Source organism: Salvelinus namaycush, chromosome 20 (genome assembly GCF_016432855.1).
Source record: "Salvelinus namaycush isolate Seneca chromosome 20, SaNama_1.0, whole genome shotgun sequence".
NCBI lineage: Eukaryota > Metazoa > Chordata > Actinopteri > Salmoniformes > Salmonidae > Salvelinus > Salvelinus namaycush.
This window is the reverse complement of record NC_052326.1, coordinates 31,781,260-31,805,768: the sequence shown is the minus strand read 5'-3', so window position 1 is coordinate 31,805,768 and position 24,509 is coordinate 31,781,260. Positions and strand designations below refer to the sequence as shown.

General features: G+C 43.9%; 1 protein-coding gene and 1 long non-coding RNA gene across 3 annotated transcripts in view; both read right to left on the bottom strand.

Moving 5' to 3' along the window:
• Positions 1–5,142, bottom strand: part of LOC120065251 (carboxy-terminal domain RNA polymerase II polypeptide A small phosphatase 2-like) — a 31,975-nt gene extending 26,833 nt beyond the window's left edge. Inside the window, exon 1 of one of the 2 annotated variants that reach the window (XM_039016079.1) lies at positions 4,741–5,142. In XM_039016079.1, coding sequence (XP_038872007.1) covers positions 4,741–4,801 — 61 coding nt within the window. In that variant the 5' untranslated portion in view covers positions 4,802–5,142. The remainder of the gene's footprint in view (positions 1–4,740) is intronic. The other variant, XM_039016080.1, reaches the window with a different exon arrangement.
• Positions 5,143–13,495: 8,353 nt separating this feature from the next.
• Positions 13,496–13,960, bottom strand: LOC120065622. The gene is made up of 3 exons (XR_005478689.1): positions 13,897–13,960; positions 13,756–13,821; positions 13,496–13,611 (listed from the first exon to the last, which is right to left on the bottom strand). It is a non-coding gene; the product is annotated as an uncharacterized LOC120065622 (long non-coding RNA).
• Between the last annotated feature and the right edge of the window lie 10,549 nt (positions 13,961–24,509).

Below are 24,509 nucleotides of genomic sequence, written 5' to 3'. Positions count from 1 at the left end.
GACGCGACAAACAATGAAAAAAAAAAAAAAAATCTGTTTTCACTAAATGTCAACGTGTTTGCCAAAAAATAAATAAATCATCTGAAAAATTGTGGCACTTGTTACCCATGTCTAAAAATCGAAATACTGTATGTTATGATATTTATAGGATATGAGCCCAAATGTAATTCAACTGCCATGCTAAGAACATTCAAATCTGAGGAACAGCCCCTTTTGTGATATCCGCGAAATCTGTGTGTTCGTTCATTTGCTCTTTGCGATGGGTATTCTTCAACCTAAAGTAAGATTGATGTAACATTGTATTGCCAAGAAGTATGGGAAAGTCATGATAGCATGTTTCACGGTAGAGGTCTGCGTGGGACTGATTTGTCCATTCTGCTATCGCTGGGCCTGCAGCTTTTCATACCGTACCCTCCCGCACCTGCTGGCTTTCTGTCCGACTCCCACCTTCTACCGCAAGAACTGGTCATTAACCCAACCGCTGTCCCGCAATTTTATTTTAAGCTTATGTGAGGCAGCTCACTTGCCAGGCATGGTCCCATCAATTTTGCACCCTATATGCAATATCAAAATGCGCAAAAATAACCTAGGAAATAGGTTAAAATACCAGAGATTCTCACGCGGCCCATTATTAGGCTATCGAATCAATATTTATTGAAAATGAAAAGGTGCAAAGCTCGCTCACCATGATAGCCTGTGCGCTCATTACACCTTTTTCTTTTAAAATGATCAAATGTTTTGACTGCAACTCAACTCACGTTGGTTGAGCACCCTCCCCCTCTTTCCATTATCAATATTTATTTACAGAAACTGTAGTTAACTATAGTCTAATCATATTTAAGTTAATGTCCTTGGAAAGATACTTGCCACATGATTCTCCGTCCATGCATTGGCACTAGGCAGTCTACTTTATTTCAATGAGACCACACATACACTAAGCGCACTTGATCTTGCATGCCCAACTGGAAGAGGAGAGATAGGCTTCTGAACTTGAAGCAGCGAATTCTGAGTGTGTGAATAATGCGACAAAGATGTGCTTTTCATACAATAGATTGGTCTAAGCTAAACGCATACAAAGCAGAAAGACGACCATTTCACAAAAATATTCTTATCCCAAAGTTGTCTGAAGACTCCCTGCTCCCACCCGCAGCATGACAAATGCCGACTGCGCAGCAAAGATCTCCGTCGGGTCCTGCGGAAATGCAGCCCGTTAATTTCACGAACATCTTTTGACTGAAATAAGTTAAAACGTTTTTCCTTTGCTTCTGTCATTCGAATATTTTGAGACACGAAAAAGAAACATAGCAGATTCCAAATTAGAGCTTTGTAACTACTTTTTGATGTATGGATTGTCAGGGATTGGTCCAAATTAATGTTGCAACACCCCTTTCTATGACGAGTTCTAGCATGCTAGCTGTGTGGGAGTGCCTGACGCCATTCGCTTAGGCAACGAGTCGGGCGAGAAGCAGCGTGGCATTGGCTGTTGTGCCAGCTGCGAATTTTGTGATTGATGATTTTATTCTTTCAATTAAAAACTAGCAGAATTCAGTGGCCACAGCCCTACAATTGATAAGAACATAGCCATACTAACCAAAAATAGAACCAACACTTTACAGGTTGGGTTTATATGTTTCTTGAGCTGAAATAAAATATAAGCTTTTTGCGCATATGGAAAATGTATATTTCTCTCAGATTTTTTTACTAATTTGTTTACATCCCTTTTTAGAGAGCATTTCTCCTTTACCAAGATAATCCATCCACCTGACAGGTGTGGCATATCAAGAAGCAGATTAAATAGCATAATCATTACACAGGTGCACCTTGTGCTGGGGACAATCAAAGACAATAAAATGTGCAGTTTTGTCAGACAACTTGAGACATCTGTGGCATTGGGTTTTCAGGGAGCGTGCAGTTGGCATGCTGACTGCAGGAATGTCCACCAGAGCTGTTGACAGAGAATTGAATGTTCATTTCTCTATGTCAGTATGTTCAACCGGCCTCACAACCGCAGACAATGTGTAACCAACGCCAGCCCAGGACCTCCACATCAGGCTTCTTCACCCTCCAGCATAGTCTATCACCAGCCACCCGGACAGCTGATGAAACTGTGGGTTTGCACAACCGAATAATTTCTGCACAAACGTCTCAGGGAAGTGCATTTGCATGCTCACCAGGGTCTTGACCTGACTGCAGTTCAGAGTCATAACCAACTTCAGTGGGCAAATGCTCACCTTCGATGGCCACTGGCACACTGAAGAAGTGTGCTCTTCACAGATGAAACCTGGTTTCAACTGCACCAGGCAGATGTGGGGACAAGAGGTTTGCTGATGTCAACGTTGTGAACAGAGGGCCCCGTGGTGGTGGGGTAATAATATGGGCAGGCATAAGCTACAGACAAGGAACACAATTGCATTTTATCGATGGCAATTTGAATGTAGATACCGCGACGAGCTCCTGAGGCCCACTGTCATGCCATTCATCCACCGCAATCACCTCATGTTTCAGTATGATAATGCATGAAATCATGTCGCAATGATCTGTACACAATTCCTGGAAGCTGAAAATGTCCCAGTTCTTCCATGGCCTGCATACTCACCAGACATGTCTCATGATTGAGCAAGTTTGGGATGCTCTGGATTGACGTGTACGACAGCGTGTTCCAGTTCCTGCCAATATCCAGCAACTTCGCACAGCCATTGAAGAGGAATGGGACAACATTCCACAGGCCATAATCAACAGCCTGATCAACTCTATGTGAAGGAGACGTGTCATGCTGCATGAGGCAAATGAAACACCAGATACTGACTGGTTTTCTGATACACCCCCCTACTTTTTCTTTTTTAAAGGTATGTGACCAACAGATGCATTTAGGTATTCCCAATCATGTGCATTCCATAGATTAGCGCCGACTGAATTTATTTCAATTGATTGATTTCCTTAAATGAACTGTAACTCAGTAAAAATCTTTTTTAAATGGTTGTTTTTTTCTTCAGTGTAAATACTAGTGAATTGAAATTGTGTCCCATCTATCCTTCTCTGCAGCTGGCTAGCAGGCAGCTCACTGTCTCTTCTGAGCCCAGGCTAATTATTTGCTCAAAATGGGGCAGTTCATCTTATCACCAGAGTAACGCATTAAAACCAAAAATAACATTACAATGTAACTCAACTCAGTTGTAGGTTTACCTTAGAAGTAAGCTGTAATTAGACTAGTAGCCTTCTATGTTACAGTTTAGACTTAGTGAGAAGTGTGTGTCAGGCTGTGTGTGTATGTGTGGTAATGCTGAAAAGTCTGTGTTGTGTGTATGCAGGTGGCACAGGGTTGGGTGTATTATTTGGAACTTTAGGCCTAATCAGTTAAGCTACTGAATACAGCCGAACAGTTACTAATTGGTCAAAATAATAATTTTTGTTCATTATTACTTAATCCCAATTGGATGTACTCTGTTACCACCCCCTGCGAAACATCAATATGTTAACAATATGACCACCTTACTTTAAATGAGTGAGCTTAACATGCTGTATTTTTCAAATTCCGTACAAACGAACTCCCATATTAACTCATTTGCATAAAATAGTATAAAAAATTGTATTTCTACAAACTCAGTTTTGCATGAAGATATGTTAATAATATGACCACCCTAGCTTAAATTAGTCAAATTACTGTAATACCACATTTTAATTGAATAAATGTTACTTTAACTTGGATCATCTCTGTGTTCTACATCAGGCCTGAAAATGTTATAATTATATAACCACCCTATCTTGAGACACTGAACAAAATGTGTTGAATTTAAGAATCCAGACAGGTGATTAGGTGCCATTACTGACAAGGGATTAACATTGACCTTTTCCAATAACATGAAAATAAGATCTCAGCAATGGTAAATCCTATCATCAAGAAATAGTGTTCTATGTTATAAGAAGCTTCTCTATAAAACATGGAATAGAAAGTAGAACACCAGAGGCAAAGTTTTATTTTGTCCCCTAACACCCTAATAAAAAGGAGTCTACTTTGAGAGATATTTGCATGACAGTCCATGAATGAAGATTGTAGTTACATCCATGCCAAAAGAAAATTATTTATACAAACTGATATGACAAATTGCAAACAAAAGTATGCAATCTGTGACTGACTGGATAAATAAAACGATCAGGCGCATTCCAGACATTACAGTACTTCCAGACGGTCAACACTTGTGTTTCACAGCTTTTCAATTATACAAATATTTAAAATCTATGGAGTGTCTGGCTGACAATATAGGCTAGAATCGATGGTTTGCATAATATTAGCAAGACAGTTGTTGGTAAGTTTGCGGTTAAAACAAACAAAAAAAACTATCCAGATGTTCCCTATCCCTGACTTATGTTATCGTCTGCGCATAAATAGCACTAACTCGCTACGTTCTATTATTTGACTCGCGCGCTGAATGTAAAATGGACACCCACACAGTGGCAAATCTGATTCAGTACATCCAGCAGTTGGGATATCTCTAGGCCATAACCCAAATGTCCGAAACACATTCAACAAGAACCTAAATAAAATGTTGTTCACATGACAAAACCAACTCAAACCTGTCCTTACATTAATTAATTAGACTGGCGTGTAGCTATTAGCATGCTACTAGCCTAGTAGCAGCCGCTTGCTTGCTAGCTACCAGTTGACTAGCTAGTGTCCGAGTCAGCTTCAACAAGATTATATTTAAAAGTGATCACACTGCGCCAATAAACCCGAGGATTTACCTGTCTTGGACGGCAGTTGACTATCTTCTTTCTGCACTTGAGTGATAATAGAACTTTCCATCTAACAAATGCACAGCCCCTCAAAGTCCAATCCGTTCCCCCAATTCGCAGGTAGCTACTTTCAACATTCAGCTAGCTGGTTAGCAATTGCGCTTACCAACCCGTTGGTATCCTAAAATATTTAGATAAAAACGTTTTTTCTCGTGGCAATTGCAGCTAGATGCCGCTATCTTTCCACGTTCAAGCTACCCAATTTGTCTCATGCATTTAACACGAAGTATATTATTGTAACGCCAAGGTCCCCTCTGACAGCTAGCTAACACTAGGCAAGTCCTCGCTATTGCTCCAACATGGAGAATCCAGGATAAAAAAGCAAAACAACCGAGGGAAAATGGCAGGGGCCGGTTTCAAGTTCCCCTTACTACTGATAAACAACCCTGATGACCATAATCTCCAATAAGAAAACGGAAAATATATTGGTCAAATAATTGATTATCTTGGTCCAAAGTAAGAATAGGTGTGTCTGATTAATAATGGATTGTTTTCGTTTATCGAATGCTTTGTTTTTTCTCTTCTGGGGATTTCAAGGGCGCCTTGAAACTGCTCGTCGTCGCGGATTGGATCTCATAGAAGTGGGAGTACCACAGGCGTTCTTCTCAACCCGCTTCGTCCTGAGCGCATTCCTGTGTGGTTAGTGCTATCTAGAATCCATTGGAACGTCCCTACTCTAAACCACCCGTACCATTTTAAATTCAACATTGGACGTCCCAAGGATCCCGAATAGCAACGATTTCCTGTGTTCGCTCATAGCCTCATCAAATATACTGTATTATCGATATAGCATGCAAAACTTGTTTAATATCGTAAACTTATTTATTTAATTGCATATTTACACGCTGAATATTATTCCAAATGCTACTTATTTATTTTACAGTAAATGTATGTATATGACGTAGTAGACCTATGTGGTTGAAGCCTATAGGCCTATTGACAAAATGATCACCAACTATCTGCAGCTACGGAGAACAAAGGAATAAATTACTACCATGTGAAACATTTGAACTAAAGACTATAAAGGCAGGATACTTTTTCGTTTTGACCATGTGCATCACCAATCTTTTGATTACAAACCACATTTTAGATTTATCATAAAACCTCAAATTAGCTACCTCTTTACATGTCAGTCATTTAGAAGACGAGCGACTTACAGGAGTAATTAGGGTTAAGTGCCTTGCTCAAGGGCACATCAACAGATGTTTCAACTAGTCGGCTCGGGCATTTGAAACAGCGACCTTTCGGTTACTAGCCCAATGCTCTTAACCGCTACTCTACCTGCTGGCCGTTAAGAATCCTAAATCATAATTGAATCATTCAAACCGGGAGAGGCACGGATCACCAATGACCAGTAATTAAAAATTATCATCAGTCATAACAGTAAAATAAATCAAAGCCTTTGCTGATGCATTCAGAAGACCAAATGTATTTGATCAATTTCTTATCATGCCTTTGATTGATGGCCTATATCATATTTTCAAACTAGAGTATGATTGTGGTAATGGGAGTATATAGTATATTATAACACTTTATTTGAAAATATCTGCAAATAAACTGATTATAAACATTATGTACATTATTATGTAATCTTACATGCTGACCAGACCGGACACGTCGCGTGCGCGAGCGTCGCAAAATAAATTTTGAAATCCATGTTATTCAATTATTGCACCAACACTGCTCGCGTGCGCCAACGAGCGTCTGCGACGCCAAGGGCTAAAATAGAAGTCATTCCTATTTCTGACGCAGATCGCGCTGCAAGTCCTGCCTCTCCCATCTCCTCATTGGTTTATAGAAGCAGGTACCCATGTGCCATCTCCTCATTGGTTATACCGACGTGGGTGATTGAAAGACGAACTGTTTTGCCAGTAGTCGTGGTAATACAATGAAAGTTTAGATGCGATCACCATATAAGTTAAACGATGAAAAAGCCTGGAAGGAGGAGAGATGACTAGAAACGATTCGGTTGGCCGTTTTATGTGTGGATTAATTGTCGGAGTAGAGGTCCTTGTGCATTTCAGGTAAAATAACAACTCAATGTTTATATCCCAGGACAAATTAGCTAGCAACAGCAAGCTAGCTAAATAGGACAAATTAACGTTAGCTAGCAAGTGCAAGCTGACTAGCTAAATTGCCATACATGTTTAATGCTTTTCGACCTGTCCCCAAATTAATGTCATTGGTTCAGAGTTTGTTTTGATATTTTAACCTGCGTGTTGTGATCGCGTTTGGTGTGGGGGGGGAAAAATAAATGCACGATAGCGCACAATGGCGCACGCGCACAGCCGGTTTGGGTTCTGTGTTAGGTACATTATTATAAATGAGTGTTTGAATTTGACATGAATAACTATTAAAAAAAAGTAAATACAGTGCCTTTCGGAAAGTATTCAGACCCCTGGACTTTTTCAATTTTTTTTAAATGTTACAGCCTTATTCTAAAATGGATTAAATAAATAAAAATCCTCAATCTACACACAATACCCCATAATGACAAAGCGAAAACAGGTTGTTAGAAATGTTAGCAAATGTATTAAAAATAAAAAAACAGACACCTTATTTACATAGGTATTTAGACACTTTGCTATGAGACTAGAAGTTGAGCTCAGGTACACCCTGTTTCCATTGATCATCCTTGAGATGTTTCTACAACCTGATTGGTGTCCACCTGTGGACATGATTTGGAAATGCACACACCTGTCTCTATAAGGTTCCACAGTTGACAGTGCATGTCAGAGCAAAAACCAAGCCATGAGGTCAAATGAATTGTGCGTAGAGCTCCAAGACAGGATTGTGTCAAGGCACAGATCTGGGGAAGGGTACGAAAACATTCCTGCAGCATTGAACGTCCATTCTTAAATGGAAGAAGCTTGGGACCATCAAGACTCCTCCTAGAGCTGGCCGCCCGGCCAAACTGAGTAATCGGGGGAGAAGGGCCTTGGTCAGGGAGATGACCAAGAACCCGATGGTTACTCTTGACAGAGCTCTAGAGTTCCTCTGTGGAGATGAATCTTCCAGAAGAACAACCGTCTTTGAAGCACTCCACCAATCAGGCCTTTGTGGTCGAGTGGCCAGACGGAAGCCAGTCTTCAGTAAAAGGCACATGACAGTCCGCTTGGAGTTTGCCAAAAGGTACTTAAAGACTCTCAGACCATGAGAAACAAGATTCTCTGGTCTGATGAAACTAAGATGCAACTCTTTGGCCTGAATGCCAAGCGTCACATCTGGAGGAAACCTGGCACCATCCCTACGGTGAAGCACAGTGGTGGCAGCATCATGCTGTGGGGATGTTTTTCAGTGGCAGGGACTTGGGAGACTAGTCAGGATCGAGGGAAAGATGAACAGAGCAAAGTACAGAGAATCTTGATGAAAACCTGCTCCAGAGCGCTCAGGACCTCAGACTGGGGCGAAGGTTCACCTTTCAACAGGAAAACGACCTTAAGCACACAGCCAAGACAACGCAGGAGCAGCTTCCTACAGATCCTCTTGTGGTATTATGTATGCATGTAATAAGACCTCAAAGTCCAATATAATAACATGTCCTAGCTACTCTGTAGCTCATCATATAAGACGCTTCTAGCCCCTTCCTATTAATGGTATCTGTTGCTTTTATACATGTCTTACTACTCGAAAGTCGTCTTTATTCTCGCTCAAAAAACTCCTGTGGCTTATTTTTCAAATGGTCATGCTTCGTTTCTAAATGTCTGCGCAAGAGTGAAGGTTTCCCGCGAGAGAGTAATGGTTAATGTGATTGGATGTTAATTATTTGACTAGGCTACCTATATTTGACATTGTGTTGTTATTTCGCTGAACACTAGATAATTGTATTTTATTTTTGGCAGTGAAACGAGGCTACTCAGGTGAGAGAGAAAAAACTCACTTGTTGAAAAATATAAATATACTGTTGGAAAATTTGAAGATTTATTTTTTTATTTTTTTAAATGTGAATCACATTTTTATTTGGCGTACCCTCGACGGCATTGCGCGTACCACAGTTTGGAAATACCTGGTCTGGAGGATTAAGAAATGTAGAATATCTGTTATATTGGCAATCACAGAATCTTTGCAACACCACCTGCAAAACAATGCAATACCAGGCAGAAATTAAATGAATCTATAATGATTTTAGCATATGGGTCTGTTGGATTGTTTTTTAAACTAATTGTCCTAAGAGATGAAGATATTAAAAGTGTTCACCAGCTGACAAAACACAGCTGGAAAATAAATGTATCAAATTAAAACAGAAAACAACATGCATAACAGAAATGTCAGGAATAAGTTTAAACAAACAAGAAGTAAAGAACACAGGAAGTGTGGGTTTTTATAAGATAAAAAGCTAATGAAAAAACAGCAGTGTGAATAGGCTGCAGATAAGAGCTATACATTAATTATATGAATTTCATTGTGATATACAAACAAAATACATTGCAGCGAATGATAAATAGGCCAACATGTCTATAGTTGACACCAGGATGAAAGATGTTTTCTATATGTTGTTTCATCATGGCCTCTGAGGACTAATGTAATGGACTAAACTTTCACATGTAATGTCTCACTCTCTGACAACATACTCTTCCAACAACCTGTGCCTGATCAGCAATACAGTGTGCTGTGCATTGTGCGAGGTACGGCTTGGCCTTGCACTATAGATTAGCCTATACATTGACCTATAGGGAGAGATACTGAAGAGAGCACACGTGCAGGCAGGAATGAGGTAACAGGGAAACAGAAGGTTGTGATACTGGATGCCCATTGGTTGAATGTGAGGAATTTATGGAAAACCTATACAGAGGTCACGTGATCCTCAGGGTCTGGCAGGAATGAGGGGGCTGGAGAGAGCGAGACAGGATAAGCAGAGAACACCAGAACTCACAAGGGTGTGGCAGGCTGACACACATAGCGAAGATAACTAAAACAGTGGTGTAAAAATACTACACAAAGCTGTGGCAGGATGGACACATATGTGCAGTTGGCATATCAGGGTAATCGGCCACTGTACTCCATGCTTCCATTTATCTCTCAACCACATCGTAGACCACAAGCTGAACTCATTTAAGACAAGAAGTGAAGGCACCTCCTGTACCACGTGATTTGCAGGAAGATGCTTGTTCCCCCTCCTCCTTCCTATCTTGCCCTGAGGTGGCCTCAGCCATAGGGCTCTGTTTCCAGGAAAAGGGTCCTAGAAGGAAAACTGTGACGCCTGGGCTGAGCGAAACAGGGGGATATGAGAGAGGGAACGAGATAGAGAATGTGAGAGTGAGGAGAGAGACAGCCCACAAGAGAGGTGTAGTGAAAAGAGGTGATGAAACAAGAGAAGCAAACCAAATTGCCCAAATGGAGAGAAGGAAATAAAAGGCGCGAAAACCCTCCCAACTTACATAACTCCCAAAACAATCTCACTGCCCAGCAGTGCAGACTGCTCACTTTGGGATAATTGGCATTTCATTGAAACAAACCCTCTGTAAAGTACACAAGTCGCTGTACCTGTAAAATGGTATAGAGTAGGTATTCCCCCAGGGGTACGTGCAATGCCGTCGGCGGTACGCCAAATAAAAACGTGATTCTCATTTGAAAAAATATATAAACTCAGCAAAAAAAGAAACGTCCCTTTTCTGGACCCTGTCTTTCAAAGATAATTCGTAAAAATCCAAATAACTTCACAGATCTTCATTGTAAAGGGTTTAAACACTGTTTCCCATGCTTGTTCAATGAACCATAAACAATTAATGAACATGCACCTGTGGAACGGTCGTTAAGACACTAACAGCTTACAGACGGTAGGCAATTAAGGTCACAGTTATGAAAACGTAGGACACTAAAGAGACCCTTCTACTGACTCTGAAAAACACCAAAAGAAAGATGCCCAGGGTCCCTGCTCATCTGCGTGAATGTGCCTTAGGCATGCTGCAAGGAGGCATGACGACTGCAGATGTGGCCAGGACAATAAATTGCAATGTCCGTACTGTGAGACGCCTAAGACAGCGCTACAGGGAGACAGGACGGACAGCTGATCGTCCTCGCAGTGGCAGACCACGTTTTACAACACCTGCACAGGATCGGTACATCCGAACATCACACCTGCGGGACAGGTACAGGATGGCAACAACAATGGCCCGAGTTACACCAGGAATGCACAATCACTCCATCAGTGCTCAGACTGTCCGCAATAGGCTGAGAGAGGCTGGACTGAGGGCTTGTAGGCCTGTTGTAAGGCAGGTCCTCACCAGACATCACCGGCAACAACGTCGCATACGGGCATAAACCCACCGTCACTGGACCAGACAGGACTGGCAAAAAGTGCTCTTCACTGACGAGTCACAGTTTTGTCTCACCAAAGGTGATGGTCGGATTCGCGTTTATCGTCAAAGGAATGAGCGTTACACCGAGGCCTGTACTCTGGAGCAGGATCGATTTGGATTTGGAGGTGGAGAGTCTGTCATGGTCTGGGGCGGAGTGTCACACCATCATTGGACTGAGCTTGTTGTCATTGCAGGCAATCTCAACGCTGTGCGTTACAGGGAAGACATCCTCCTCCCTCATGTGGTACCCTTCCTGCAGGCTCATCCTGGCATGACCCTCCAGCATGACAATGCCACCAGCCATACTGCTCGTTCTGTGCGTGATTTCCTGCAAGACAGGAATGTCAGTGTTCTGCCATGGCCAACAAAGAGCCCGGATCTCAATCCCATTGAGCACGTCTGGTACCTGTTGGATCGGAGGGTGAGAGCTAGGGCCATTCCCCCCAGAAATGTCTGGGAACATGCAGATGCCTTGGTGGAAGAGTGGGGTAACATCTCACAGCAAGAACTGGCAAATCTGGTGCAGTCCATGAGGAGGAGATGCACTGCAGTACTTAATGCAGCTGGTGGCCACACCAGATACTGACTGTTACTTTTGATTTTGACCCCCCCCCCCCCCCCTTTGTTCAGGGACACATTATTCCATTTCTGTTAGTCACATCTGTGGAACTTGTTCAGTTTATGTCTCAGTTATTGAATGTTATGTTCATACAAATATTTACATGTTAAGTTTGCTGAAAATAAACGCAGTTGAGGCTTTGAGTAAGAAGTTGGAGCTCTTCTCTATCTGCATTAACAAGGACAACTCACAGGTCTTCCCATCATTGTATAATTTTGTGTGTGCAAATGAACTCAAGCTTACAGACAATGTCAAATGTGATATAGCAAAGCACCTGAGTGAGTTGGGTGCGCAATTCGCAGGTACTTTCCCAAAACAGATGACACAAACAACTGGATTCGTTTTCCCTTTCCCTCCAGTCCTTTTCCCTCCAGTCCACTTACCGATATCTGAATAAGAGAGCCTCATCGAAATTGCAACAAGCGGTTCTGTTAAAATAGAATTTAATCAGAAGTCACTGCCAGATTTCTGGATGGGGCTGCGCTCAGCGTATCCTGCCTTGGCAAATTGGCTGTTAAGACACTGATGCCTTTTGCAACCACATACCTATGTGAGAGTGGATTCTCAGCCCTCACTAGCATAAAAACTAAATACAGGCACAGATTGTGTGTAGAAAAAAAAGACATTGCAGAGTTATGTGCATCCTTTCAAGCACACCCTTCTCATTAACCTGTGGTGAGTTTTTCACAATTTTGATGTACAAATAAGGTTTTATATGTAATATGGCTAAATAAAGTACAAAAATATTGATTGTGCCCTGGTCCTATAAAAACTCTTTGTCGCTTCCCACGAGCCGGGTTGTGACAAAAACTCACTCATTACGTTTAATAAATGTATCGTATAGTGTGTGTGTCTGCGCCACAAATAAACGTTTTGGTACTTCTCTCCCACAACTCCGCTCAATAGTTGGCGTGGAACCCCGTATTACCGGCATATTCAACAGCGTTTAAGAAATATATTACCTTCAACAGTGTTATCTTGTGATCAAGCCATCAATGTTTTGTGATTATTGGTGTCGTAAAAATGTTAGCTAACGGGTTAGCAAGTAGCATGTTTGACATTTCTGTGGAAATACTATCAGCTTTTTGATAAGCGGTTTAGCAAAAAAAAGACGTCCCGTATTTTCGGCATACGGTCCCCGCCCAGTTATTGCCCACCTTACTATTTTGTCAAATTACAAGATATATCCGTTTCATTTTGTTAAAAAAAAATAGACACCAACCTCGTATCCGAAGTGTTTACTAGATAATTGACTAGTTGGCTAGTCTTCCGGTTTAAAAAAATAAAATTAAATTAGTTGCTCGTCAACTTTTGGTTGCGTAGCCTGGTGCGCCCTCATGTGGACTCTTAAAAAAAAAATGGTACTTCACCAACATCTTCAGTGTTTTAACAAAATAATCTCTCAATTTGTTTTACAGATTAATTTTAGGTTGTGAGAAAGTAGATACCAGTTTAATAGTAAAATATAAATGAGTATGAAAGATGTACATCAAATAAAACTTACATTTTATTAATGTGCATTGACAAACAATGAAAACACTGTTGGAGTGTGTGTTGCAGACATGCACTTGGAAAGTAAAGGAAGCAATACACAAGATGGGTTGAATAAACACACATATTATATATATATATATAACAGTTTATTTTTTTATACAAATAAATCATTTAATCTGAAAACAAACATTGCAAACAATTAAATCTCAACCTCCATCCCTATATTATCACAAAAATAATGATAAAAATCCAGATCCACCGCTACCTCTGGATCCTCCTGCACACACCTGCAGTGGAACCAATGCTGACAGAAGTCACAGCACACCCATGGCACCACGGACCTACACTCCTGAGGGGAGCTTGCAGGCGGATCACGCTCTCCGCAGCGAGCACAGCAGGTGGTGTCTACTTTTATTTGAAAAAACAAATCAAATTGATGAACATGATTTGCAATTTATTTTATTTCACCTTTATTTAACTAGGCAAATAGAGAAGTACTACAGCAACAATAGTAATTGATACAACTGAGAGAAAAACAAACAGATTAAGTACCTGAATGTGGTGCCATGGGTGGCGTGACAGAGATGGCCGGTGGAGCTTTTCTCTTCCTTTTCTGTGCTGCAGTTGAGAGAAAAAGTAGTGTTAGACAGAGCATGTTTCATGAAAAACATTTTCAACTTTTTACATCAATACCTCTGGAGGAAGCTGCAGAAGTTTTGGAGGAGGTGGACATGCCTTCAGGGCTGGTGCTCTGAACTGTAGATATGTAAAGAGAGAAAAATGTTTAAACATTGCAGTTTTATAAAACACATCACTAACAGTAATTTTTTTCATAATTTAACATGTGTTTACCTGTGGAGGTGATTATCAAAATTGCCGGGGGCAGGGACACCAGACGAGGCTGCTGTGGTGGTGTGACCAGGGGAGATGGAGGAGGCAAGTAGTCCAGGGGAGGCCGTGTTGGTGGTGACAGACAGGGGGGTGGTGTGCATCGTAGTGGTGGTGGACAAAACCGCCGACAACAGCTTGGAGGAGCTGGTGTTTGTAATGGTGGGGTTGAGGGGCCGACGATGGTGTGGCCGGGAGAGCAGACACGTGGGGATTCCGGCGGCTCCTACAGGTGTTGCACACTGGGAGGCAATGGCAGGACATGGGTGCACTGTGGTGGAAGACAAAGAAGTATAACCCCTTCCCTTAGTGCCGCCGCAAGCACCTCCGTGTCCATGTGGCTCTTGTGCCCGTCAAAGAAGAGGGCTCTCCTTCACTGTATGCTTAATGAAGTGCTTAAACCACTTCGTGAACAGGTCAATGTAGCCATTGTTTGATCGTCCATACAAGGCTTGGGGGGGGGGGGGGGCAGTATGTAGTGGCCACCAGGGAAACACTTGGGGTAGATGATAAATGGGGGGACATCCTCCCCAGCTGCGTTGAAGCAGGCCAGCACTGTAATGTGCTCCTTGGTCCCCGGAGCTTGCTGGTACACGTGTTTTGCGCCCCAGGGAGCCAGCACTTCATGCCTGCTCTGGTCGCTATGATACCCAGACTCATTGCAGTTATAGATTTGTCTGAGTTTCTCCCTCAACCCACTCTCCTCCAAGTGCTTCTCATAAGAAGTGAAGAAGGTGTCCATTGTCGGACGTGTGACACACTCAGCTCTCCCCCTGTCCAGGGTGTCCGGCCTCCTCATGCTCAGGTTCTTGTGCCTCCTCCTGAACATTCCCACCACCTCTTCCCCAGTGGTGGGATTGTTTCCCCTGGGTGCCAAAACCTACAATAGAATAGAATATAAAATTGTCCATCCAGGATGAAAATGTTTATTTTGGCATCACCATACACATCCACATTTACATCACACACATTAAGGACAGTCATTCCAGCATTCTACATACATAAACACATAGAACACCAAATACCTGCGTATTTTGTTGGCGTATTTCATCAGCCTGTGTCTGATGAAGGGGAACCCATGGCTGGCGCAGTAGATACAGTACTGCACCAAAGAATGTTCATCCTTTGGTGCAAGCAATGTGGGTGGTCCAATGCGGCAACCATGGGTCATCCGGCCGCTCAGGCTGTCTGCCAGGGTCTGCCGAGGTACACCATACACCTTGGTAGATAAGAAAAGAAAACTGTTACTAGCAGATAAAATTTGCATACATGTGGTAATCTCTTAAAAACAAAAGATGCCTAACCTTGGCAGCCTGGCGGATAGCCATCCTTGCCCCGCAGTCCTCCATGGCATAGAACATGTCCACCTCACACCACTGCTTCCTCTTGACTTTCTCCATGTTGTGGTGGGAAGTAGATGTAGCTAAATAACTAGGCATACTATACACATTTTAGAAAGATAACTCAACCTGAATATGTATAAACATTTACATTTCAAAGCTAAAGCATTGAAAGATGAAAGTTTTCACAATAACAAAGTGTACCCATGTTTTTTGTTTGATGTTATCTGTAATGGAAATTAGTGTACCAATTGGTTTAATATACAGTGGGGAGAACAAGTATTTGATAACCTGCAAAATCGGCAGTGTTTCCTACTTACAAAGCATGTAGAGGTCTGTAATTTTTATCATAGGTACACTTCAACTGTGAGAGACGGAATCTAAAACAAAAATCCAGAAAATCACATTGTATGATTTAAGTAATTCATTTGCATTTTATTGTATGACATAAGTATTTGATACATCAGAAAAGCAGAACTTAATATTTGGTACAGAAACCTTTGTTTGCAATTACAGAGATCATACGTTTCCTGTAGTTCTTGACCAGGTTTGCACACACTGCAGCAGGGATTTTGGCCCACTCCTCCATACAGACCTTCTCCAGATCCTTCAGGTTTTGGGGCTGTCGCTGGGCAATACAGACTTTCAGCTCCCTCCAAAGATTCTCTATTGGGTTCAGGTCTGGAGACTGGCTAGGCCACTCCAGGACCTTGAGATGCTTCTTACGGAGCCACTCCTTAGTTGCCCTGGCTGTGTGTTTCGGGTCGTTGTCATGCTGGAAGACCCAGCCACGACCCATCTTCAATGCTCTTACTGAGGGAAGGAGGTTGTTGGCCAAGATCTCGCGATACATGGCGCCATCCATCCTCCCCTCAATACGGTGCAGTCGCCCTGTCCCCTTTGCAGAAAAGCATCCCCAAAGAATGATGTTTCCACCTCCATGCTTCACGGTTGGGATGGTGTTCTTGGGGTTGTACTCATCCTTCTTCCTCCAAACACGGCGAGTGGAGTTTAGACCAAAAAGCTCTATTTTTGTCTCGTCAGACCACATGACCTTCTCCCATTCCTCCTCTGGATCATCCAGATGGTCATTGGCAAACTTCAGACGGGCCTGGACATGCGCTGGCTTGAGCAGGGGGACCTTGCGTGCGCTGCAGGATTTTCATCCCTGACGGCGTAGTGTGTTACTAATGGTTTTCTTTGAGACTGTGGTCCCAGCTCTCTTCAGGTCATTGACCAGGTCCTGCCGTGTAGTTCTGGGCTGATCCCTCACCTTCCTCATGATCATTGATGCCCCACGAGGTGAGATCTTGCATGGAGCCCCAGACCGAGGGTGATTGACCGTCATCTTGAACTTCTTCCATTTTCTAATAATTGCGCCAACAGTTGTTGCCCTCTCACCAAGCTGCTTGCCTATTGTCCTGTAGCCCATCCCAGCCTTGTGCAGGTCTACAATTTTATCCCTGATGTCCTTACACAGCTCTCTAGTCTTGGCCATTGTGGAGAGGTTGGAGTCTGTTTGATTGAGTGTGTGGACAGGTGTCTTTTATACAGGTAACGAGTTCAAACAGGTGCAGTTAATACAGGTAATGAGTGGAGAACAGGAGGGCTTCTTAAAGAAAAACTAACAGGTCTGTGAGAGCCGGAATTCTTACTGGTTGGTAGGTGATCAAATACTTATGTCATGCAATAAAATGCAAATTAATTACTTAAAAATCATACAATGTGATTTTCTGGATTTTTGTTTTAGATTCCGTCTCTCACAGTTGAAGTGTACCTATGATAAAAATTACAGACCTCTACATGCTTTGTAAGTAGGAAAACCTGCAAAATTGGCAGTGTATCAAATACTTGTTCTCCCCACTGTACATTGTAACATTTGACCAAATACGTCCTCTATGTAGCTGTTGTAAGATGACATATAGCCTACAGTGAAAGGTGTCGAAAAGTTCATGGTTCAAACAGTGGCGATTTTAGCATGGTCGTCTTGCTGGGGCAATTAAAAAAAAAAGTTTTTAGATGCATGCCAGCAAAGCCACTACTCAACACTAAACAATACATTAATTGGACTATAACGGTGACAAACTGTGCCCACAAACTGTTAGGGCCTACATAATGCTGTCAACAGCAGTCAACACCTTACCTCTATTACACCTGGCTATCACCAGAGCCTCGTCTGGCAGCAAAACAGTTAATTGAGCCTCATATACTGCCTATTAAAAAAACATAGTTGATATGGCTGACTTGCTTAAACAAATGTGGCTTCTACTGACAATTGAGACATACAAACTATGGCACAAGGGGACGACGATGGGATAAGAGGCCATCTGTAATTTCGATTAAGACATTAATGAGCGAGCTACGATGGACATAGTCAATATAACTATTTTTTCAGCACTTTTGAAATGTACAGCAACAGAATACAGGACATGGGCCGTTCTTACAGTTTTCTCCCTGTACACTAAGTCAGAACCATAGGATAAATAAAAGGGGCATAAGCAGACAATGAAAGCTATTACAATATTCGATGATGACATTTCTCTTAAACAGGCTATAGGCTACATGTGGATCACCAAGTCAGAACAGTAGGCTAAATTACAAGGGGAAAAAGGACCAAATTATTAGGGTGAGCCACATGGGCTACTAATATCTTACTACACAACATACACTTAGTATTACTTTCTTAGCTAAAGTACACATATCTCCCTGGCATATTACATAATTTATGCAGCAGCATACAAAACATTTTTGGACTCCTCTTGTTGTGCGGTGCTCACTTGAACAGGAAGATGGCGCGATGGTCCTTCGTGGGTAAATTTAGTCATCAAACTTTGTCATTAAGGTCTGGCATTCTCTGGATTTAAGGTGCTTTCAAGACAACTGGGAACTTTGAAAAAAAAACAAGGTTGAATCACGATACTAGTGATCTTCAGGTTGGAGCTCTAGAAACAGGCCCGAGTTCCAGACTTGGAATTCCAAGTTGGATGACCGTTCAAAAAGTATTTTCCCAGTCGGAGCTAGTTTTTTTCAGAGTTCCCAGTTGTCTTCAACTCACTGTAGCCTGAGATTTCCCAGTTCCGAGTTTCCAGTTGTTTTGAAAGCTGCAGAAGTCATGCTGGATTGACAGCATGGCCAATGTTGAATGTTTATCCTTTTAAGCTTGGAAAAGAGACTCTTAAACCCAGACTGATTACTTCCTTCCCCACAAACACTCATTGTTGAATTGCGATTTCAAACTTAATGTTTATGTCCAATGAGCACCGATACCTTTTATCTATAATTTCTCTTCATATGACAAGGATTGAAAAGGATTTGCCAGTAGATTTTCGACTTGATTCATGTTGATGACTGCTAGCTTGCAAGCTAAGATTTTGAAAGTATTAGGTTGACTTTTTTTTTTTTTTTTTACATTTAACCTTTATTTAACCAAGCAAGTCAGTTAAGAACAAATTATTTTTTTAAATGACGGCCTACCCCGGGCCAATTGTGCACCGCCCTATGGTACTCCCAATCACGGCCAGATGTGATACAGCCTGGATTCAAACCAGGGACTGTAGTGACACCTCATGCACTGAGATGCAGTGCCTTAGACCCCTGCGCCACTCAGGAGACCAATTGAACATGATCAGTCCAATCAAGCTATAACGTGATTTGACGTCATTTTATCTGTGGCCAATGACCTTGAGCCTTCTTGGATGGGCACTTCTAATGCAACTTTATGGCAACACCCAAGGGGCTTGAATGTTCGAGCTCTCCCCGTAGATTTTGAGGTGAGGTAGTGTCCCCATGAGTGACAGAACACTGAGCCAATCACAACGCAACTAGAGAACATTACCAACCCCTACGCTCCGTATTTTCTGATGGCTGCCCCACCACCACAGAAAGCACTGAGCTAGGTTGAAAAAAATGCAACAATATGTCTGTGAAACTATATATTCACAGTATTATGAATGAATTGTGGTTTATTTGGAAGCATTTCGTAGTGTGATTGATTTTACTAATTGCATTAGTACTGTACAAAGTTAGAGGTGCGCTATTTGATAGATTCCCCCGCTCCCCCTACCTCGGGCTTTCAGTGGGGAGACCTGAGGTCAACCTACTCCCGCCCCACTCCCCATCTCGTACTTCTGAGTGGGAGACCTTCCCAGGCAGTAGCCTGCCTAGCTCACAAACTAGAATCAGTGCGCCCACTCCAACAAGGTTAAATCGACCCACAGTCCCACATGGTGACATGATATCATTGACGTGACGTGCAAATGAGCGATAGAAAACCGATCGCGCAAATGTCACCATTACGATTGTTTTTGTGCGGGCACCCAGTGCCGCCCCCGGCAAGATGCCACCTATACCTAAATCCACCACTGCATGTAGGAGCACATCCTTGTGACGTCTATCTACACCAGCGAAGGGGGTCTCCTATATTATAAGGTACATTACAGAAACATTTTAAAAGCCCCTTGGTCAGCACACACAGTAAAAAGCTTTTATTGGGAAACAGTTTCAGGATACAGATGTTGCACTGGCACATATTTTTATGTAAGCAGTATTTTCCAAACTGATGGAAGATGGTGATATCATCAACTGTGGGAGCAGGTTTGGTGATTGACAAGGGTAGAAACCTGGTAGATTCATGAGACTTTAGTCCAACTTCATGTCATGCCTACGGTTCTCTTCAAAGGCCTCATGCACTCAGAGATAAAAATAAATAAACATGTAAATCATACTGGCAAATTAGAAACAAGAAAAGATCCAGCTAGAACATTACCAAAATATCACAGAGTGCATTCTGAAAGTATTCAGACCCCTTGACTTCTCCACATTTTGTTACATTATAGCCTTATTCTAAAATGTATTACATTGTTTCCCCCCATCAATCTACACACAATACCCCATAATGACAAAGCAAAAACTGATTTTTAGAAATGTTTGTAAATGTATTTCAAAATAAAACTGAAATATTACATTTACATAAGTATTCAGACCCTTTACTCAGTATTTTGTTGAAGCACCTTTGGCAGCGATTACAGCCTTGAGTCTTCTTGGGTATGATGCTACAAGCTTGGCACACTTGTATTTGGGGAGTTTCTCCCATTCTTCTCTGCAGATCCTCTCAAGCTCTGTCAGGTTGGATGGGGAGCGTTGCTGCACAGCTATTTTCAGGTCGCTCCAGAGATGTTCGATAGGGTTCAGGTCCGAGCTCTTGCTGGGCCACTCAAGGACATTCAGAGACTTGTCCCGAAGCCACTTCTGCATTGTCTTGGCTGTGTGCTTAGGGTCGTTTTCCTGTTGGAAGGTGAACCTTCACCCCATTTTGAGGTCCTGAGTGCTCTGGAGCAGGTTTTCATGAAGGATCTCTGTACTTTGCTCTGTTCATCTTTCACTCGATCTGGTCTAGTCTCCCAGTTCCTGCCGCTGAAAAACATCCCCACAGCATGATGCTGCCACCACCATGCTTCCCCGTAGGGATGGTGCCAGCTTTCCTCCAGACGTGACATTTGGCATTCAGGCCAAAGAGTTGAATCTTGGTTTCATCAGACCAGAGAATCTTGATTCTCATGGTCTGAGAGTCTTTAGGTGCCTTTTGATAAACTCCAAGCGGGCTGTTATGTGCCTTTTACTGAGGAGTGGCTTCTGTCTGGCCACTCTACCATAAAGGCCTGATTGGTGGAGTGCTGCAGAGATGGGATAATCTTCCAGAAGGACAAGCATCTCCACAGATAAACTCTGGAGCTCTGTCAGAGTGACCATTGGGTTTTTGGTCACCTCCTGGACCAAGGCCCTTCTCCCCCGATTGCTCAGTTTCCATTTAATAATGATGGAGGCCACTGTGTTCTTGGGGACCTTCAATGCTGCAGAAATGTTTTGGTACCCTTCCCCAGATCTGTGCCTTGACACAATCCTGTCTTGGAGCTCTACGGACAATCCATTTGGCCTCATTGTGTCAGAGTCGTGTGTATAGGTGGCAGGGAAGTCAGGCGCAGGAGAATCAAACTTAATGAAATTGAGTTGTTTAATGACTGTAAACAAAACATAACTCAAACTATGAATAAAAATAAAACAAAGTGGGTACGAGGACCCGTCGCGCACCAATACGACAATACAACACGGAATCTGAATAACAAACAATCTCTGATAAAGACATGAGGGGAAACAGAGGGTTAAATACACAACAGGTAATTAATGGGATTGAAACCAGGTGTGTAGGAAGACAAGACAAAACCAATGGAAAATTAAAAATGGATCAATGATGGCTAGAAGACCGGTGACGTCGAGCACCGCCCGAACAAGGAGAGGCTTCGACCTCGGCAGAAGTTGTGACAGTCGCCCCCCCCCCCCCCCCCCCCCCCGACGCACGGCTCCAGCCACGAGGTACTGAAGGCCCCTCGCCCGACGTCTCAAATCCAAGATGGATTAGTGGGTAACTGTAACCTATAACATACCTCGTTCACTCTCCTCAGGACTTTAAACGGCCCCACAAACCGCGGACCCAGCTTCCGACAGGGCTGGTGGAGGGGCAGGTTTTGGGTCGAGAGCCAGACCCTGTCCCCTGGTGCGAACACCGGGGCCTCACTGCGGTGACGGTCTGCGCCAACTTTCTGGCGCAGTATTGAGCGCTGAAGGTGGACGTGGGCGGCCTCCCAGGTTTCCTCCGCGCGCCGGAACCAATTGTCCACCGCAGGAGCCTCGGTCTGACTCTGATGCCAAGGAGCCAGAACCGGCTGATACCCTAATACACATTGAAAGGGAGAAAGGTTAGTGGAGGAGTGGCGGAGCGAGTTCTGGGCCATCTCTGCCCAGGGTACGAACTTCGCCCACTCCTCCGGCCGGTCCTGGCAATAAGACCGCAGAAACCTACCCACATCCTGGTTAACTCTCTCCACCTGCCCATTACTCTCTGGGTGAAAACCTGAGGTAAGGCTGACCGAGACCCCCAGACGTTCCATGAACGCCTTCCAGACCCTTGACGTGAACTGGGGACCCTGATCAGACACTATATCCTCAGGCACCCCATAGTGCCGGAAGACGTGTGTAAACAGGACCTCCGCAGTTTGTAAAGCCGTAGGGAGACCGGGCAAAGGGAGGAGACGACAAGACTTAGAAAAACGATCCACAACGACCAGGATCATGGTGTTACCCTGTGAAGATGGAAGATTAGTTAAGAAATCCACCGACAGGTGCGACCACGGCCGTTGTGGAACGGGTAAGGGTTGTAACTGACCTCTGGGCAGGTGTCTAGGAGCCTTGCACTGGGTGTACACTGAGCAGGAGAAAACATAAATCCTCACGTCCTTAGCTAAAGTGGGCCACCAGTACCTCCCATCAAGACAGCACACCGTCCGACCTATCCCAGGATGACCAGAGGAGGGTGACGTGTGGGCCCAATAGATCAGTCGGTCGCGGACAGCAGACGGAACGTACAGACGCCCAGCTGGACACTGAGGGGGAGCACGTGACGCCCGCTCAATGTCCGCGTCCAGCTCCCACACTACCGGCGCCACCAAACAAGAAGCTGGGAGTATGGGAGTGGGATCCATGGACCGCTCCTCTGTGTCAAACAGCCGGGACAGTGCGTCTGCCTTAACGTTCTGGGAGCCTGGTCTGTAAGAGAGGGTAAACACAAAACGGGTGAAAAACATGGCCCACCTTGCCTGACGAGGATTCAGTCTCCTCGCCTCCCGGATGTACTCCAGATTGCGATGGTCAGTCCAGATGAGAAAAACGTGTTTAGCCCTCTCAAGCCAATGTCTCCACGCCTTCAAGGCCCTGACGACAGCCAACAGCTCCCGGTCCCCCACATCATAGTTTCGCTCCGCCGGGCTGAGCTTCTTCGAAAAAAAGGCACAGGGGCGGAGCTTCAGTGGCGTACCCGAGCACTGAGAGAGCACTGCTCCTATCCCAGCTTCGGATGCGTCCACCTCCACTATGAATGGCAAAGTGGGATCCGGATGAGCCAACACAGGAACCGAGGTAAACAGAGCCTTTAGGTGCCTAAAAGCCCTGTTCGCCTCAGCTGACCACTGCAAGCGCACCGGGCCCCCCTTTAGCAGTGAGGTAATGGGAGCAGCAACCTGACCAAAACCCCGGATAAACCTCCGGTAGTAGTTGGCAAACCCTAAAAATCGCTGCACCTCCTTTACCGTGGTGGGAGTCGGCCAATTACACACGGCTGCAATGCGGTCACTCTCCATCTCCACTCCTGACGTGGAAATCCGATGCCCTAGGAAGGAGACGGACTGTTGTAAGAACAGGCATTTCTCAGCCTTGACGTACAGGTCATGCTCCAACAGGCGACCAAGAACTTTGCGCACCAGGGACACATGCTCGGCACGTGTAGCGGAGCATATCAGAATGTCATCGATATACACCACTACACCCTGCCCGTGCAGGTCTCTGAAAATCTCGTCTACAAATGATTGGAAGACTGATTGAGCATTCATCAACCCATACGGCATGACGAGGTATTCATAATGCCCTGAGGTGGTACTAAATGCCGTCTTCCACTCGTCTCCCTTCCGAATACGCACCAGATTGTACGCACTCCTGAGATCCAGTTTAGTGAAGAAGCGCGCCCCGTGCAGTGACTCAATCGCCGTAGCGATAAGAGGTAGCATGTAACTATACCTCACCGTGATTTTATTGAGACCTCGATAATCAATGCACGGGCGCAAACCTCCATCCTTCTTCTTCACAAAAAAGAAACTCGAGGAGACGGGTGAAATGGAGGGCTGAATGTACCCCTGACGCAGGGATTCGGAGACATATGTCTCCATAGCCACCGTCTCCGCTTGCGACAGGGGATACACGTGACTCCTGGGAAGTGCAGCGTCTACCAGGAGATCTATCGCACAATCCCTCCGTCGATGGGGTGGTAATTGAGTCGCCTTCTTCTTCTACAGAAGGCGAGAGCCAAATCGGCATATTCTGGGGGAATGCGCACGGTGGAGATCTGGTCTGGACTTTCCACCGTAGTAGCACCAACGGAAACCCCTAAACACCTACCTGAGCACTCTTCGACCACCCCGTGAGAGCCCTCTGTGGCCAAGAAACAGTGGGGTTATGACAAGCTAACCAGGGTAG